The 19,710-nt window shown below is 39.4% G+C and overlaps 2 protein-coding genes across 2 annotated transcripts; both read right to left on the reverse strand.

Annotated features, from left to right (window-relative positions):
- Nucleotides 1-1,776: 1,776 nt before the first annotated feature.
- On the reverse strand, nt 1,777-5,012 carry LOC108437976 (extracellular calcium-sensing receptor-like). Its single transcript, XM_017715440.1, has 5 exons — nt 4,713-5,012; nt 3,763-4,545; nt 3,071-3,295; nt 2,820-2,943; nt 1,777-2,690 (listed from the first exon to the last, which is right to left on the reverse strand). Exons 1-5 carry the CDS (start codon nt 5,010-5,012, stop codon nt 1,777-1,779), a joined length of 2,346 nt encoding a protein of 781 aa, XP_017570929.1.
- An 11,198-nt stretch (nt 5,013-16,210) lies between these two features.
- On the reverse strand, nt 16,211-19,387 carry LOC108437975 (extracellular calcium-sensing receptor-like). Its single transcript, XM_017715439.1, has 5 exons — nt 19,088-19,387; nt 18,122-18,904; nt 17,465-17,689; nt 17,221-17,344; nt 16,211-17,124 (listed from the first exon to the last, which is right to left on the reverse strand). The coding sequence occupies exons 1-5, from the start codon at nt 19,385-19,387 to the stop codon at nt 16,211-16,213; spliced, it is 2,346 nt and encodes a 781-aa protein (XP_017570928.1).
- Nucleotides 19,388-19,710: the final 323 nt, after the last annotated feature.

Here is a 19,710-nt window from a genome sequence, read left to right on the forward strand (position 1 = left end):
GTTTAAGGTTAAAGTTAGGTCAAGGTTGGTAAATGTTACGATAATTAGTAGAATGCAACTTAAATGCAAGATATCATCTAAGAAAAATGTACAGTGGCCTATTAAAATAGGTGTTACACTATAGGCATCCCCCTGCAACCAACACTGACCATCACACATGCTTCTATTGAGACACATTAAGCCAAGGCTTGCATAAATGTTTAGAACTCAATATTCTGAGACAGTTAAACAGGAACTTAATTAAGGAAAGTATTCACAGTGCAACTGTAAATTTCTGCATCTCACTGAACAGAAAATTGAAGCATTTCCATCTTTACATATGACAATGCTCAAGTACACTGAGCAGGCATAACGTTATGACCACCTCCTTGTTTCTACACTCTTTGTCCATTTTATCAGCTCCACTTACTGTATAGCTGCACTTTGTAGTTCTACAGTTACAGACTGTAGTCCATCTGTTTCTCTGATACTTTGTTAGCCCCCTTTTACCCTGTTCCTCAGTGGTCAGGACCCCCATGGACCCTCACAGAGCAGGTACTATTTGGGTGGTGGATCATTCTCAGCACTGCAGTAACACTGACATGGTGGTGGTGTGTTACTGTGTTCTGTGTGGTATGAGTGGATCAGACACAGCAGTGCTGCTGGAGCTTTTGAACACCTCAGTGTCACTGCTGGCTTGAGAATAGTCAACCAAAAATATCCAGCCAACACCGTCATGTGGGCAGCATCCTGTGACCACTGATGAAGGTCTCAAGGATGACCACTGAAGAACAGAGTTAAAGGGGGCTAGCAAAGTATGCAGAGAAACAAATGGACTACAGTCTGTATTTGTAAAACTATAAAGTGCACCTATAAAGGAAGTGGAGGTGATTAAATGGACAATGACCATAGAAACAAGGAGGCGGTCATAATGTTATTGATTGGTGTATATAGTTTTTGGTCCAGAAAGAATTAGTCTGACCTAAATATAGATTTCACTACAACCCCATCAAACAAATTAGGAATAAACTGGAACACTGAGCCAACCCTAATCACATAGCATGTGCCCAACCTCACTAATACTCTTTTGCCTAAACAAATAACTGTTTTGGCTGAGCAAAAGTTTGCAATGTACCCAAAAATTGTGGTGTACATCCCAGAAGAGTAGATGACTGTCAAGGCAGAAAAGAAGAGATAAATTTCACATTGTTTTCCAAGAATTTACAATGAACTGCTCAAAATGCACATGTAACTGTAATGTTCAGATGTATCAAGTTTTTCTCCCCCTGTAAAACAAGCGTGTGCCTATTCTAACTGTCGCTAATGCCCCATCATTGGATATCAAGGATAATGCAGATCAAGGATAAAGCAAACTTCCAATTCTGTTACATCAGCTACAAGATGCCACATAGGACACAGTGATAATGACAGAGATGGCCATCCTACTCATGAAGTACTAATTAGATAGAAACCGCTCATTACTTGTTTACTATTGAATGCAATAAATAATATATATTTTAAAATGATCATCATGATTCTATTTTGCTATAGAATTATTATCTAGTTCCAATTTATACATAATTTAGTTCAATTTAGTATTAAACATTATTATTTATTATCAATTAAGCAGCAAATGTGAATAGATTGTTTGTAAATGTTTACATGTAACAACATAAAGTAGAGTTTATTTTAAAATATGTAAGCAGCTGTGTATAAATAAACATAAAAATAAATCAGAACATTTTAAATAAAGCCCTAAGCCACATTTGTACCGTTTTATTTATTTAAAATGCAGTCTCAAAGAGACTTGGAGGGAACTTTACTCATAAGGTGTTTCTTGGTATTCTGCTCTGGCCTAAACATGATTATGAAACATTTGGGAGCAAAAATACAAGTAATCAATCCAAAGCTTGAGGCCAGAATAGCAAATATCTCTACAGCTACAGTGAACTTTCCAGGAGAGCTGACATAAGCTGGGATAAAGGTAAGCCACACTGCACAGAATATGAGCATGCTGAATGTGATGAACTTGGCTTCATTAAAGTTATCAGGCAGCTTCCGTGCTAGAAAAGCCAAAATAAAACACAAAAGAGCCAGAAATCCTATATAACCCAGCACAGCCCAGAAACCTATAGCTGAACCTAATTCACATTCTAAAATAATTCTTTCCTTGTAGTGTTTTAGATTTTTAAAGGGAAAAGGAGGTGAAATTGTTAACCAAAGAACACAAATTAGGACCTGTATGAGAGTGAAAACAAGTACACTGAGTCTCTGCTGTAGAGGCCCAAACCATTTCATGACATCACTGCCTGGAAGTGTAGCTCTGAAGGCCATTAACACCACCATTGTTTTCCCCAGAACACAGGAGATGCAGAGGACGAAGGTGATCCCAAACGCTGTGTGACGCAGCATACAGGACCAATCAGAGGGCTGACCAATGAAAGTAAGTGAGCAGAGGAAACACAGAGTCAGTGAGAAGAGCAGCAGGAAGCTCAGCTCTGAGTTGTTTGCTCGAACAATGGGAGAAGTTCTGTGTTTGTAGAATACAGCAGTCACACATACAGATATGAAGGCCCCAGCGATGGAAAATGCTGTCAGGATGATGCTCAGAGTGTCGTCCCAGGACAGGAACTCCACAGGCTTGGGAAGGCAGCTGTCTCGCTGGATGTTGGGCCAGAACTCAGGAGGACATTGAACACAGTTCAAGGAGTCTGTATGATTAAAATAGTCGATTTAGAACCATATCAAATTTGACCTAATATTTGCATATTAGGCAGAATAACAAGAGAGTAAAAAAGACTGTCCCCAAGAAAATTGCCTCCTTTATTGTGATACACAACCTGTCTTGTTACTGATCTCTCCTTCTGCACATGGTATACAGTCATAGCAGCAGATTGGCCTTCCTTTCTGCACAGCCTTCCTGGTCCCTCGGGGACAGCTCTCACTGCACACTGATCTTGGCACCTGAAAAACAAGAGACAAGCAGTGTGTGTCACAGTGTGTATTAAAAAACATCCAGGTGTCATATTGCTAAGCACAGCTTAATGCTTTTCTGACTCTAGAAAACTCTACTTTTAGTGTTGTACTGTACCTCAGTTTGTCCCTCCAGCCATCTGATCGCTTTGCTCACACTGATTTCTTGATCTCTTGGTTTGGATGAGTCATAACGGCCGACTGTGACAAATTCTAGAGAGCCATCTTGCTTAAACTGCCAGTTTACAAGCTCAAAGTCAGCTACAGGGTCACTGTTAGAGTCAAATGTGACCTGATAACCATTCTTTGTAGTGAAGTTCACTTTCTTGAGCTGGTTCAGTATCTGCAGTGGTATTAAATAAACAAATGTGAATAGAACTGTAATCTGATGTTTAAATAAATTAAGTATTAATGAGCACAATCATTAAAGAGACTAACTTATGTATATATTTCCGGGGTGGCTGAAATGGGACCATTAAAAACCTTGAGGATTAAAACATAATGGTTTTGCATAATGGATTTCCAATAAAGACCACAATTTCCTGTAGATCACCTTTAGATCCCGTTAGGAAACCACCACATGCATTTTGAATCAGCCACTTTCAGATTCTTTACATACTGACATCAATACATTAAAAGAAAACAAATCACACTACGAAGCCATTAGGAACTGAAACACTATTTTCTGTTTTTTTTTTTATTGTCAACAGCTTTAATAAAAGCGTTTTACCACCGTGCACACAGATACGCTGCGCTTGTTTCAATTAAAGGAAAGTTAGGCATCTGTTTTTAAATAATGCAGTTTCATACCTGCCATGGTGCAAATTTAGCGCTCTTGTCGCACTGCGTGTCATTACAGATAACACCGTGGATGGCATGCGCTATGGCATACGTAGATTTGTAAACCAGGTTAGTGATGCGCAGCTGCGACGTGTCTGTATACGGATTCTGCAGCGCGCGTATGTCCTGGCTGCCATCACATTCCTGCGCGCCCCCTGAGGAGCCAGTCTTCCCTTTTAGGCTACAGCTGAACGAGCTCTCCCAAAACTCCGTTAGCAGAGGAGATTTCAGTGCTTGTTCTGGAGAGAGATCCAGAAGAAACTCACGAAGTCCTGGAATCACCGAGCGGGGAATGCCATAACCTATCGCCCCAGCGCACATGTTAAAGCGCAGAAGTTCTGGATTTGTTATCCAATATGATCCAACCCACTGAAGTGGAGGCAGTTGGTGTTTTGACAGTTCCTCCAACAGATATCTCATGTCGCCTGAGTTAATAAACGTTACTATTACCCGGGCTGTTGATCTCCGTATGATGTTTGTCACTCTCTCCAGTTTACTGCGCGGTTGTGTTCTGTAGTAGGACTCGGAGTACTCCACACAGATTCCCTCCTCCTGCGCAGCCTTTAGAAACGACGCCATTCCATAATTGCCATAATCATTGTCGCTGCGCACTGCCCCAATCCATGTCCAGCCAAAATACTTCATCATTTTTGCTACTGCGACCGCTTGGTGGTCGTCACTGGGTATGGTCCTGAAGAAGGCAGGATACTGGAGCTTATCGCTCAGACATGCGCAGGTTGAGTACGGACTCACCTGTTATTCAGTATAGAAAAGGGAAAACAGAAGCATTATTTGAGAAGCGTGTTAACTTCTAACGTTTATGTGTGCCATTTGATACGGTTATTTAATCATTTACCACATAAAACCTTGGACATAACTTCGCATATTAAACTCATCACAGTCAACAACAGGACAGATACCTGTAGAATTCTAAAAAGGCCCAGCATTCTGGCTAAGGCAAGAGATGGAGAGGAAGTGGTCTCTCCCACCACTGCTGATACAGCGGCAGCTGCAGACTTTGAACAGGAATCAGTATAATTGAAAAATGGGGCCATGCCATTAGTCAGCAGAAATGCAATTTTAACAGCCATCGGCGCTTCAGAGCACGAGTCGTAAATCTGGTATCCTAACGTGATTCCCGGGAGGAGATCTGTTCTGTTGTTGATCTCCTGGATGGTGAACTCCATGGCACGGGCGAAGCGCAGCTGCCTGAAATCCATACTGTTTGGAAATATAAGTTACATAATATTAAGACATATTGAGATTTTCCGTTGTTTCAGTTTGTAATTGCAACTGTCACTATCACGAGTAGTAGCCCATAACTGCAAAACATGACAATTTGATTATAATAAAAATCACTTTGTAGTGCTTCCTACAATATTCACTCCACACTCACAGACAGACCTCCCTGTGCACTGCAGCTGGAGTGGCGGTCTGGTGTAAATGTTTTTCTCGGATCGCATGTAGAAATGAATGGAGAAACTCCCCCCAATCACAAAGTCTCCATTCATAGAAAGATCAGGCTTCTGAGGCTCAGTCCACAGTCTGCAGCTGAGTGGATCAGCTTCATATGCTGCTGGTCTGAGTCCATTTATCCACAGCATTGATACAAACATCATTAAAGTCGAAGCGAGCTGCATGGTCTGCTCTGTAGTGTCCAGCCCTCTGAAGGCCAGGTAGGTTGCATTTAAATTGTCACCTTCGATGTGATGCACTGTGGGTGTGAGCTCAGAACCAGGAGGCGTGGTTATGTCTTGAATAGTAAACGCAATGATGAACAAAATCTTTTTTTTCCTCTCTGGTGTTTTGAATGGTGTAACTGAGGCTGAGCTGAAATCAAATGAGCTGAAGTTCAGCGCCACTGTTTGACCATTTATTATTACTACAGTATTTCAAACTGAAGTTTTATCTTAAAAGAAAATCACTCTTCATTCACTTATTGTGATCAAACAATTTTACACACTAATTTCTCACCAGGCTGAGTATTAGTACCAAGTTTGGACTAAACATTGGATTTGATGTTATGTTTTATGTTTTAAGGATAGTTTAGGACATTTCAATTATCTATGAAACATCTTTGAAGCATTTGCAAGTGCTGTCCAAATAAAGTGTTACCCTGGTTACCTCCCTCTTAACAAAAATTCCTCTTCCAAGACACATAAAACCATTTACTTTCTTATTGTTCGTTATGCAGGCTGATTCCCATGTACTGGCTATGGGTAACTTTATTAAAACTATTGATCGTAAATTCATTATTTAACCATTTTTGAATGTCAGTTTATTCTTAGCAGGCTTAGAATTAGTACTAGTGGATTAGGTTTGGAGTGGAGTGATAGGTAGGTTTTGGGCATAAGTTTGGGTTTACAGGTTTGGGGTTACAGTTAGGTCAGGGTTGATGCATATTGGGCTATTCAAATAGGTGCTTGGATCTCATGTAAAAAAAAAATACAAATTTCCTGTTATAAAGTCTCCATTGATACAAAGATTACAGGCAACTGAGGCTCAGCCCACAGCCTGCAGTTGACTTGGTCAGGTTTACATGCTGATGGACAGTTATCTACAACATTGATACAAATATCTATAATATTTTGAGCTGCATGGCATGCTCTGTACTACCAGCTCTCTGAAGGCCAGCGTGGCTGCCTTTAAATAGCCACTGGTGGATGTGAGGTCAGGCTCAGGAGGCCTTGCAAGAAAGTCTCGGCAGTTAGTGTCTTCCAATATACTGTTTCTGAAACATCCAATAGATGGCGCCAGACTCAATATAATGAACACACTGTCTTTTTACAGTGCGCTTCATGTTATTCCATAACTCTGTTGGGCAGCAGAAACTGTGCCCTACTCACTTTGGTGTCGAAAACATAATGCAGAACTGCAGAGTGCAGTGCACTCAAACAATCCCACAATGCCCCACAGTAGGTAGTGTATTTTGATGTGAGCAGTCATGGGCCGGTCAGAATAATGCGGTTGAGTTTGTGCAAAACGAGAGCGTTACTCCATTGTCTGCGATTCAGATGTTGAACTTAAATGCATTTGTATTGGGGATATTCACTCACATGAAGTGTTGTGACCAAACACGTTCCCGCTGCGGACGAACCCAGTCCTGCGTGTTCCTTGATGCAAAAAACGAGACAAGTAGATCAGACTGAAGTGAAACAAACACAGTTTTATTACAGAATTCTGAAGAGGTTACAAACAGAGAACATGCATCATGTATCTCCCAAGTAAGCTCTGACCTCCCAGTGTGTTCTGACTCCTTTTATACCCTGAAGCTGAATATGTGTGTGCGTATACGCTGAACCTATAAATGTGTACATGTTCCTGTTTAGTGGGTGCAGTGGACATATGGTTTACCATATATGGATGCGAAAACCTCATGTTCTAACGAAAACACCAAAGCCCGATGGTTAAGCGCAGACCTACTTCTGTTTTTGGCCTTGGCCGGTTTCCTGTTGTTGCGTCCATCTCTGCATGTTTGTCACATACTGTCTGTTCTTCGCCTGCCCTGCCATGCGAATGTCATAACGCTTTAACGCTAAGCGCGAGTTAATGCCTTCTGATATTAATGCTTAAAAGTATGCTACTAAAAAGACTTTGGACTGGAAGCTTAAATTTAGGTAACCCCAGCGTTGGCTTGACCTAAAACATCAATCTCGGGCAGATGTTGAATTATAGCTGAAAATGAAAAACAGGCGGACGTCAAAACCCAACATTGACATCAATCCCAAACGTCGGACAGACGTTGAATTTTAGTTTAAAATGAAATTCGGGCTGACGTCAAAACCGAACGTTGACAGGTCTGGGACTGAACTGCGAACCCAGCCATTAGTGAATAAGCTGTGGAGGAACAACCGCGAAAACAGTCCGAACAAACTTAGAGACACTTAAAACAGGATCACCGTGCTGAACATGCGCGATTTCAAGAGGTCAGCAAAAGCAAAGCAGCCAAAGCTGAAACTAGCCAGCGTATTTTTAAAAAGTCCTTCTAAGTTTTTTTTTCTCTCTGCGTTTTGGCCTCTCCTCCACAAATAAAAAGATGTTCTTCAGGCTGTTCAGAGACTTGAATTTAACCTAATTTCAACAATGAATTAGTGAGTGCATATTATATAACCATATTATTTTCATAATTACTCTCAAAATAAGACAACTGATAAAAAGTATCGATAAAACATTTATTTTATTTTTATTATTATTTATTTCAACAAGACAACTAAAGACACCATATTTCAAATAGACAAAACAACCTAATTGAAGTGTGTAAACAATGTGTTTTTACCTGTTTTGTAGCCTCCACTGGCAGACTGTCCAGGGCTATGTTAAAGGTGGTCTGCCACGGCATGGGAAATATGATCTGTGGCCTTTTTGTATGACCTTCTGACAGCAGCTGCAATGACGAAGTGAAACACATCTACTGAACATTTGTTTATTGATACTTAATACAGACTCCAAACAAAGATGCCTAAAAAGAAAACACTGTGATGTACGATCACATCGGGGGGCAGGGGAGGTAATTAGCTCAAGCTGGAGCTGCTTTAATGCCATGCAGAAAATTAGGATTATAAGCGGTTATTAACTGTAAAGACGGTACTTGCAGCTACCAACACTCAAATAAGAGTCGACGTGAACGCATTTTTCTTTCTTAACGTGACATCCTAACAGGCTACACTGGCAGGAAGTAATTGTGGGCGGGACATAGTTTTATTCTTCAAGGTTTGATCAGAGCAGGCATTTCAGAAGGAACACGGAGTCAGACTCTGACAGTCAGCAGACTAAACAAATAGTTATGTTATATATAGTATATATAGTTAGTTATAACAGTTTATGAGTTTATGAAAAAAATGAAGTACTGCAGTATTTTGATGTTTTTTGTGTAGCTTCTGAAACAGGATAAAATAACGGTTGAAAGCTTGATTTAATTTTTTTTTCTTGGTTTTTTTTATCTTAAAGTTGTAAGAAAATGAGAGCAACACGGATGCTAACAGCCAGCATTTCGCCTCCAGACTATATCTCAAAGAGAAAAAACATGCCATGCCATCTTCAGAAAAACGAAGTCAGGTTAAACAAATCCGTATACGAGTGTAATCACCTGACATTTGAACAAGAGATGGAATGTGTGGTAACGGAAAAGTTGGTTTTATTGTATGTCCGTTGTGAATAGCGTTAGAGAGCATATGACGAGATGTCTGCCCCTGCTGGACCACCATCATACTATCCAGATTATTGTCCTGCACACAAGCTCTAACTACTTTTAAATCTCCTCAAACAGATTGTAAATGCACACAGACTTTTATTTTGGAAAATAAACAAATATTACAAACAAATTAGAAAGAGAAAAATAACGACTGGGCCGGATCTAAAATGATTTTATAGAAAATGTAGTTACTGACACGGAGCTAGATTAAAATAGTTTACGACACTCATTTATTATTAAATAAATTAATATTACAGGGCCCAGACTTGTGAAGCACAAGGCATTAAAGACTGTTCTATTGATCCAACTAACAGCAGCAAAACAAATTTCATTTCAATGAATTCTACATTTAATTACTGCTTTAAACAATCAAAAAGCAGTAGCCTCTAGGCCAATTGCATTAAAGTGTACTCTATTATCACACCTTACTACAATTAGAATTTGAGTTGTGTTAAAGTTCAAAACATTGGTCATAATATCATAATCATCAGTTTCCAGGGCGCACAATTGTGAAACCAAATTACAGACCATCCTATTACTGATAGTGCAGCAAGCAGAATTTGAAGAAAACCTTTTGTCATGTTTTAACCATCAAAACTCAATAGCTTCCTTACTATAGGGCTCAAAATTGTAAATCCAGATGTGTTAAAGAATCATTTAATAGCTGTTTCCACAGTAATTAAGACCTTCCTAATTGTACCATACTAACTTCATGAACATAATTTAAGTGTTATGTTGATTTATAATTAATATTCTACGTACATATAAGAAAAAAGTATATAACTTAATAGCTTCTTTACTGTAGTCAACAAACTTGTAAAATCAAATGCATTAAAGAGCTTATTGTTCATACAGTTTACCACAAGTAAAGTCTGAATAAAGTGTAGTGTTAAATTAGTTAAATTCATCATCACCATCATCACCATCATCATCGTTAACCTCTAGTCCAGATAGGGTCGCGGTAGCAGTTGAGAGAGCAGAGAATCCCAGACGACCCTGTCCCCGCAACGTCCTCTCATTCCCGGGGACCCCAAGCCGCTTCCAGGCCAACTTGGTGATATAATCCCTCCAGCGGGTCCTAGGACGACCCCGGCGTCTTGTCCCGGTAGGCCGTGCCTGGAACACCCGGAGGCGTCCATGGGGCATCCCGATTAGACGCCCGAACTCCCTCACCTGGCTTCTCTCAATGCGGGTTGAGTAGCGGCTCTACTCCGAGCTCCTCACTCTATCACACAGCGTGTAGCCCGCAACCCGACGAAGAAAGCTCATTTCCACCGCTTGTATTCGCGATCTCATTCTTTCGGTCATTACCCGCAGCTCATGACCATAGGTGAGGGTCGGGATGTAGACCGACTGGTAAACAGAAAGCTTTGCCTTTTGGCTCAGCTCCCTCTTCACCACTACAGTCCGGTACAGTGACCGCATTACTGCTGCCACCTGATCTCACGATCCCTCTTCCCATCACTCGTGCACAAGACCCCAAGATACTTAAACTCCTCCACCTGGGGCAGGTCCTTTCCCCTTGCCTGGAGTGGGCATGCCATCCTTTTCTGGGCTAAGACCATGGACTCAGACTTGAAGGTGCTGACCCGCACGCCAACCGCTTCACACTCCAGCGAGCGCTGGAAGCATCAATATGGTTCAGCCAAAAGAACATCATCATCTGCAAATAGTAGAGACGCCACCCCCCTTATTAGTTAAATTATAATAGATTTTGCATAAAAGGCAATTGCTTCTATAATGGAGTGCCCAAATTTGTCAAGCCAAATGCACTAAAAGGTCCCCTATTATATTTAATATTTAATTATTTACACCAATCCGAGTTCATATGAAGTGTTGTGGTGAATTATAATTGTACAGACCAAACATTCTTTACTGTAGGAACCAAAATTGTAAGTCCAAATGCATTAAAAAACTGTTACTGCAACGTATTACAAGAAGCAGAATTTAAATTAAATATCAAGTTAAATTATAATTAATATTTTCTATACAAATTATTTCATAAAAATCTTTACTGAAGGGCTGACATTTGTCGATTCAAGAGTGCCCTGATTTTGCAGCTTAATACCACAAGCAGAATTTAAATGAAAGTGTTGGTTTGATTTATAATTAACTTTTTAAATACAAAAATAAAGCTTCTTTGCTGAAGTGCTCAATTTTTTTTTGTTAAATTTTAAAGCAAATGGATTAAAGAGTGCTCTGTTTCTGCACCTTACTACAGCAAGCAAAATTTAAATGAAGTGTTGGGTTGAATTATAATTAATATTTTAAATAATAATAATAATAATAAAAATCAATAGGTTCCTAACTGAATGACCCAAATATATAATATTAAACTCATTGAATAGTGCCCTGTTTTTGCAGATTAATGAAGCAAGCAGAATGTAAGTGAATGTTGGGGCGAATTATAATTAGCATTTTAAAAACAAACAAACAAAAAACAGCTTCTTAAAAAAATAATAGCTTCTTTACTGAAGGGCCCAAATATGTCAAACCAAGTACATTAAAGAGTGCCCTGTTGTTTTAAATTATTACAGTAAGCAGAATTTCAATTAACTTTTGGGTTGAATTATAATTAAAAATTGAAATTCAAAAACATTTAACAGCTTCTTGACTGAATGACTCAAATTTGGCAATCCAAATTCATTAAAGAGTGCCTTGTTTTAGCACCTGAATACAGCAAGCAGAATGTAAAAAGAAGTGTTGGGTAAATTATCATTTTCATTAAAAGAAATTGTAAGTTGAATTATAATTAATATTTTAAATAGCAAACAATTCAATAGCTTAACCTGTTTTTGCAGCATACTACAGAAAGTAGAATTTAAATTGTGTTGGGTTTATTTATAAATAATATAATATGAGTAAATGCTTGTGTTAAATTATAATTAACTTTTCATAAATATGTATAAAAAAAATCAATAGCTTCTTTACTGTAAGCCCCAAATTTGTAAGACCAAATGCAGTGAAAATAACACTAGTATTCAAACTAACTATAGCAAGCAAAATATAAATTGTGTTGTGTTGAATGTTAATTGATATTCTATGAACAAACAAAAGAAAAATCTATTGATTCTGTCCTATAGGTACCTTTTCATTTCTACTTCCAACACCAATCAGAATTTGAAGTCTTGTTTTGAACTTTATTTAAAAAATTTAACATATTCTATTTCATTTAAAGATGTACAAACACAACCCAAATGGCTAAATATTTTTCCATTATTATAACATGCTACAGCCAGAAAAAAATATGAAAAAAAATATGAATATGAAATAGGAAATGTGAAAAATATATGAAATATATATTCAAATAAAATGATCATTCAGCCAAAATACAATATTCAAAATCTGCTTGCTATAGTATGTTTTAATAATAACATTGTCTTTAATATAATTGGTTTTATAATGGTAGGCCTTATAGTACAGAACATCCATCCCCCCACCACCGCAGCTCGGTCGGAGCACAGTACTCTAACGGTACTCGTTTGAACCACAACGAATTTACTGCTGTTTTTAATGTAATTTACGGTGAATAAACCCTAAAACGCAGACGAACAGTAAAGTCATTTCTCCAGATAAAGTGGAACTGAATCAGGAAATGGAATCAAAAAATTGAGCAAAACACATGTCAGGCCACAGCATTGAGATTGGTTTAGAGCCGTCTAATTTCAATAAATTTAAATATTTGGTCTGCAAACAGAATGACATCAGGAGGGACTGCATCCTAAAAAGCCTGGTCATGTATTTGAACGAAGATACGTCTTTTTCAAGCAATAGTTAGTCCATCCATCCATCCATCCATCCATCCATCCATCCATCCATCCATCCATCCATCCATCCATCCAGAGGGCCGATATAGTCACGCCAGCGTGTCCTGGGTCTTCCCCGGGGTCTCCACCCGGGTGGACTTGCCTGTGACACAACCCAAGGGAGGCGTCCAGGAGGCATCCTAACAAGATGCCTGAACCACCTCAACTGGCTCCTCTCGACGTGGAGAAGCAGTCTACTCCGAGTCCCCCCCGGATGACCAAACTTCTCATCCTATCTCTAAGGGACAGTCCAGACACCCTGCGGAGGAAACTCATTTCGGCCGCTTGTATTCGCGATCTCGTTCTTTCGGTCATTACCCAAAGCTCATGACCATAGGTGAGGGTGGGAACGTAGATCGACCGGTAAATCGAGAGCCTTGCCTTATGGCTCAGCTCTTTCTTTACCACAACAGACCGGTAAAGAGCCCGCATCACTGCTGACCCAGCACCAATCCACCTGTCAATCTCCCGCTCCCTTGTACCATCACTCGTGAACAAGAACCCGAGATACTTAAACTCCTCCACTTGAGGCAAGAGCCTATCCCCGACCCAGAGAGGGCTCTCCACCCTTTCCCGCCTGACAACCATGGCCTCGGATTTGGAGGTACTGATCCTCATCCCGGCCGCTTCACACTCGGCTCAGTTAGTCCATTTATTATAATACAGTTTATGTGTACAAGTTGTCTGAAGTTATTAGGTATAACTAGATATTCAGGGTATTTCAATATACCCATGAAAACAGATTAGTGGTAAAATTGCAGCATGTCACGTAATAGGAGAGATTAATCATTTACCAAAAGATGCACTTTCACTAAATCTGTGCAATAAATTGAAAGCTGTAGTTTCATGAAGATAGTGCTGTACAAGCTTTAGAACTCACAAAACGATGTTATGATTCCAATCTAATGATTCAGCACTTATTCAGCTTTATTAATTGCCATGATCAGATATAACCAGGAGGAGACTTTGATTTACTGACTTGATTACACTCTGAATTTTGCAGGTAGAACACAGTGCTGATGCTGAAATATCATCTTAAAGTTCATTCTTGGAAGAAAACTGATGTCTAGAGCCATAAATATGTAATTCACTTAAGGTTTTCAGAGGGACTTACCTGAGGTTAACATACCAGTACATGCAAGTGTGCTTTAAAAGTGATCATGTGATGGAGTGCCTGCATGTTCACCTTATCCCATCGGTCCCATCGGAATTTGAGATGCTACTTCAATATCAGCAATATGCATTGTACCTGCAGTTGATTAAGAATTTAAATCTTATCTAAAGATGGATTACTTTAGGGTTATTGTTGGCAACTGCATCAGTAAATTAGCACTTTGATATTCCTAATATTATTGGTACAAAATGAACATCAGCTAACATCTGATTTTGATTGAATTTAAGCCGATGATGGTGAATAGGTAAGGTAAATTTATGTTTTTCACAAGCCTTAAAAATGCAGACTTCTGCTTGTCCACTTCTCAGTGATTATGTTGTATTTATGTTCAGGTCTGTCATTGATGATGCAGAGAGGGACATGTGAGTGAACATTGAGGATTTGCACAATTTGAAGAGACAGCACTGAGGATGATGCTGAGCTATGGGACAATGCCATTGTGATAGAGGTCAACAGTTTTGGAAATGCATTCATCATGTCATTTGGACTCCTTTATGCCTTTGTTTTCAGCTTTCTGAGAACTTGAGTTTGTCCAGAATATCTTGATGAATTTGGATGGACACAAGCTAAACAGAAAAAGTTTCGCATGTGTTGGAATGTAAATTCCTTTGGATTTTCTGGTGTTACAGCTCAGGTTCAATTTTTACCAGATAAACTGCTTTGAGTCTTTATGCTCATGTTTGTTTTTGAAATTGTAGTTGTCTTCATGCTGATATTTGAAATGGCATTTTAACGGAGTTGGTTTTGCACTATAAATTCTTGACTATGCTTAAGGTGGAATGTTAGTGTTAAGATATTAAACCCCTCAACACGAGATAGGACAGCGCCCACCATATTTATATTACCTAATTTTCCTGTGTCTTGTAGGGCTTGACAGTCCTTTGTTTTGGATTTGAGCTAATGGCGGTAAATAGCTAAGCTACAGTTCTGTTTTTCAACAAAGCTAAACTTTTTCTAGATGCTAATTTTTATATAAATTGAATCTATTGAATCAGTCAACAGTTGGAAAAATTTGCATTCCTTATCTTATATCATTAGAATGACATAGTTTAATATTTTGTCTGCTTGAATAATTGACAGGTTTTTCAAGTTGTAACTTCAGGTCCATTATTTCAGAAATATTTCTAAAGTGCTTTATTTGGTGGGGGCACAAATTTGGCCCATTTTTTGGGTGGGTAAAATGAATGTGAGACTTTATCATTGCTTGAATGTTATTATTGATGTTAATAAATGTAATGTCTGCAGAACCTTTTGTGCTTTTACTTTGTTAGAGGTGTTTGATTGTAGTAATTAAAAACATCTGTTAAAGAACTTTTGTTGTGCTATCACCATTGAAGGTTTTTGATCATAGTCATTTAGGAAAAATCTGTAAAATAATAGTTTTTACCTGCAGAACCTTTTGTGCTATTCTTTAATTGAAAGTTAATTGAATTGAATTTTTTAATCTTTAATTGAAAATTTTGGTAAAATTTGGTAAATAATTTGGTACAATTATGTAAAATAACAGTTTTGGTATGCAGAACCTTTTGTGCTTTCATTTTGCTGAAGGTATTTGATCGTAATATAGGACAAATCTGTAAAATAACATTTCTTTTTTGCAAAACCTTTATTGAAAATTTCTGTAAAATGATTATTTTTGTACTTTTTTAAAATTAAAATATTTTACATTAACTTCACGTTATTTGTTTGGCAGCTGCTGTTGCCAGTCATTTGACTGTATTTTTATGATTTTTTTTTTTCCTTTCTTTTTTTTTTTTTTTACAGTGTGGGCACTGTGGAAAGAGCTGTCCACTACTCTGGGCAAGTATGCTCATTGCCCCCTAGTGTATGTGTGTGTGTGTGTTCACTAGTGTTTATGCGGCGTTTCACTGCATGGATGTGTTATATTGTGAGGTGAAATTTCCACATTGTGGGACTAATAGGGGTCACATCGTTTAATATAATTTAATTCTCTTGTAAAACAAGCATCTGTGTAAAATGATATTTATGCTTCAAATTTGCTGTAGAAGTATTAGATAAAAGTGCCACTTCATTGATAATTCTGTTCAGTTTGGCAGGATATATTATTTTTTTTCAATTAAACAGTAAATGTGTAAAGATTACTTATACATATTTACAGATAACAACAAAAATACAATTTCATTGCCAAATGCCAACAGCTGTGCAGACATAAGCATAATGATCCATCAGGACATTTTAATTAAAGTGCTAAAACATAGTTCTACATTTATAATTTATGAAAGATTCTTAAAGAGACTTGGAGGGTACTTTACCCATAAGGTGTTTCTTGGTATTCTGCTCTGGTCTAAACATGATGATGAAACATTTTGGAGCAAAAATACAAGTAAACAAACCAAAGCTTGAGGCCAGAATAGCAAATATCTCTACAGCTACAGTGAACTTTCCAGGAGAGCTGACATAAGCTGGGATAAATGTAACCCACACTGCACAGAATATGAGCATGCTGAATGTGATGAACTTGGCTTCATTAAAGTTATCAGGCAGCTTCCGTGCTAGAAAAGCAAAAATAAAGCACAAAAGTGCCAGAAATCCTATATAACCCAGCACAGCCCAGAATCCTATAGCTGAACCTAATTCACATTCTAAAATAATTCTTTCCTTGTAGTGTTTTAGATTTTTAAAGGGAAAAGGGGGTGAAATTGTTAACCAAAGCACACAAATTAGGACCTGTATGAGAGTGAAGGTGAGAACACTGAGTCTCTGCTGTGGAGGCCCAAACCATTTCATGGCATTACTGCCTGGAAGTGTAGCTCTGAAGGCCATTAACACCACTATTGTTTTCCCCAGAACACAGGAGATGCAGAGGACGAAGGTGATCCCAAACGCTGTGTGACGCAGCATACAGGACCACTCAGAGGGCTGACCAATGAAAGTAAGTGAGCAGAGGAAACACAGAGTCAGTGAGAAGAGCAGCAGGAAACTCAACTCTGAGTTGTTTGCTCGGACGATGGGAGATGTTCTGTGTTTGTAGAAAACAGCTGCCACACATACAGCTATGAAGGCCCCAGTGATGGAGAACACTGACAGAATGATGCTCAGAGTGTCGTCCCAGGACAGGAACTCTACAGGCTTGGGGAGGCAACTGTCTCGCTTGGTGTTGGGCCAGAAGTCAGGAGGGCAGTGCACACAGTTCAAAGAGTCTGAGAGATTAGAAAAGCATAGATTTAGATTGAGATTGCATATTAGACAGAATAACAAGGAAAAAAAGCTGTCACTCATATATTGTGATACCCAACCTGTCTTGTTGCTGATCTCTCCTTCTGCACATGGTATACAGTCATAGCAGCAGACTGGCTTTCCTTTCTGCACAGCCTTCCTGGTTCCAGGAGGACAGCTCTCACTGCACACAGATCTTGGCACCTGAAAGAAATTAGAAAAAAATAAATGTACAGAGTATGTAAAAAAATATCCAGGTGTCTTAATGCAATGCAAACATTAATGGTTTTCTTGCATTTGGAAAACACTACTGCTATTCTGTACCTCACTCTGTCCCCCCAGCCAGCTGATAGCTTTGCTCACACTGAATTCTTGAGCTTTCGGTTTGGATGAGTCATAACGGCCGACTGTGACAAATTCTAGAGAGACATCTTTCTTAAACTGCCAGTTTATAAGTTCAAAGTCGGCCACAGGATCACCCTTGGAGTCAAATGTGACCTGGTAACCATTCTTTGTAGTGAAGTTCACACTCTTGAGCTGGTTCAGTATCTGTAGTGGTATGAAATGAATGTGTGAATGGAACTGTGACATGATGTTTAAATGAATTACTTTACCATTATTAATGAACACAATCAGTATTGAGACTAATTTATTCATATATTTCCCTGCTGAAAAAGGGACATTAAATACTATTTCTAATTTCTTATAGAGAAAACTAGTTTAGAACTCATTTACATCCCATTGTGAAACCATAAAATGAATTTAGAATCAGCTATTGGTCAGCTTTTCAACCATTAATGTCCTTTACATTGTGATATCAACCCATGAAAAAGACAAAACACATCAGAAACCCATCAGGAACCAAAAGAAACACTGTGTTTCAGTTGGGTTTGTCCAGTAGCGTTGATAAAGGCGTTTTACTACAACTTATACAAACATGCTGCACTTATTTCAATTACAAGGAATAACGCAGTTTTATACCTGCCATGGTGTGAATTTAGCGCTCTTGTCGCACTGCGTGTCATTACAGATAACACCGTGGATGGCATGCGCTACTGCATAAGTAGATTTATACACCATGTTAGTCACGCGCAGCTGCGACGTGTCTGTATACGGGTTCTGAAGCGCGCGGATATCCTCACTGCCGTCACATTCCCGCGCGCCCACAAAGGAGCCAGTCTTTCTTTTCAGGCTACAGCTGAACGAGCTCTCCCAAAACTCCGTTAGCAGAGGAGATTTCATTGCTTGTGCTGGAGAGAGATCCAGAAGAAACTCACGAAGACCTGGAATCACCGAGCGGGGGATCCCAAATCCTATCGCCCCAGCGCACATGTTAAAGCGCAGAATATCTGGATCTGTGATCCAATACGATCCAACCCACTGAAGGGGAGGCAGCGGTTGTCTAGACAGTTCCTCCAACAGAAACTTCAGGTCGCCTACATGAATAACTGTTACTATTACCCGGGCTGTTGATCTCCGGATGACGTTCGCCACTCTCTCCAGTTTACTGCGCGGTTGTGTTCTGTAGTAGGACTCGGAGTACTCCACACAGATTCCCTCCTCCTGCGCAGCCTTTAGAAACGACGCCATTCCATAATTTCCATAATCTGTGTCGCTGCGCACTGCCCCAATCCATGTCCAGCCAAAGTACTTGACTAGTTTTGCCATTGCAGTAGCTTGATGGTCGTCACTAGGCACGGTCCTGAAGTAGGAAGGATACTGAGTCTTGTCACTCAGACATGCGCAGGTTGAATAAGGGCTCACCTGTTTTTTAGGTTACAAAAAAGAGAAAACTGTTATTCGAGAAACGTGTTTGAATTCTAGCGCTTATGTTTGGGATTTATTAAGGTTCTTTGACTACTTAGGGCATAAGGCCTTGGACTGAAGGTGGTATAATAATCTCTTGTCACAAGCAAGAAAAAGCCGTTAGAATGAGTTTATTCTTACCTGTAGAATTCTAAAAAGCCCCAGCATTCTCGCTAACGCAACAGATGGCGTGGAATTAGACTCTCCCACCACAGCAGGAACAGCAGCAGATGCAGATTTTGAACAGGAATCAGTATCATTGAAAAATGGCTCCATGCCGTTAGTTAACTGAAAGGCAATTTTAACAGCCATCGGCGCTTCAGAGCAGGAGTCGTGTATCTGGAATCCTAACGTGATTCCCGGCAGGAGATCTGTTCTGTTGTTGATCTCGTGGATGGTGAATTCCATGGCACGAGCGAAGCGCAGCTGCCTGAAATCCATACTGTATAGAAACATAAGTTACACGATAATAAGACATATTGAGATTTTCTGTTGTTTTAGTTAGTAATTACATCTGTCATTAACACAAGAAGTAGTGCATGACCACATGCTCCACACAACGTTCACTCCACACTCACAGACAGACCTCCCAGAGCACTGTAGCTGGAGCGGCTGTCTGGTGTAGGTGTTCTGCTCCGATCTGACATAGTAATGAATGGAGAAACTCCCCCCAATCACAAAGTCTCCATTCATATGAAGACCAGGCAACAGAGGCTCAGTCCACAGTCTGCAGCTGACTGGATCAGCTTTGCATGCTGCTGGTC

The sequence above is a fragment of the Pygocentrus nattereri genome, chromosome 7 (genome assembly GCF_015220715.1).
Source record: "Pygocentrus nattereri isolate fPygNat1 chromosome 7, fPygNat1.pri, whole genome shotgun sequence".
Classification (NCBI taxonomy): Eukaryota; Metazoa; Chordata; class Actinopteri; order Characiformes; family Serrasalmidae; genus Pygocentrus; species Pygocentrus nattereri.

Coding starts and splice junctions, on each gene's coding strand:
- LOC108437976 (XM_017715440.1), bottom strand. CDS start 5,012: ATGGATTTCAGGCAGCTGCGCTTCGCCCGTGCCATGGAGTTCACCATC. Junction 3,296..3,762: donor CTAAATTTGCACCATGGCAG/GTATGAAACTGC, acceptor ATACCACTGCAG/ATACTGAACCAGCTCAAGAA. Junction 2,944..3,070: donor GGCTGGAGGGACAAACTGAG/GTACAGTACAAC, acceptor CTTGTTTTTCAG/GTGCCAAGATCAGTGTGCAG.
- LOC108437975 (XM_017715439.1), bottom strand. CDS start 19,387: ATGGATTTCAGGCAGCTGCGCTTCGCTCGTGCCATGGAATTCACCATC. Junction 18,905..19,087: donor GGCTTTTTAGAATTCTACAG/GTAAGAATAAAC, acceptor CCTAAAAAACAG/GTGAGCCCTTATTCAACCTG. Junction 17,125..17,220: donor AGAGATCAGCAACAAGACAG/GTTGGGTATCAC, acceptor CTAATCTCTCAG/ACTCTTTGAACTGTGTGCAC.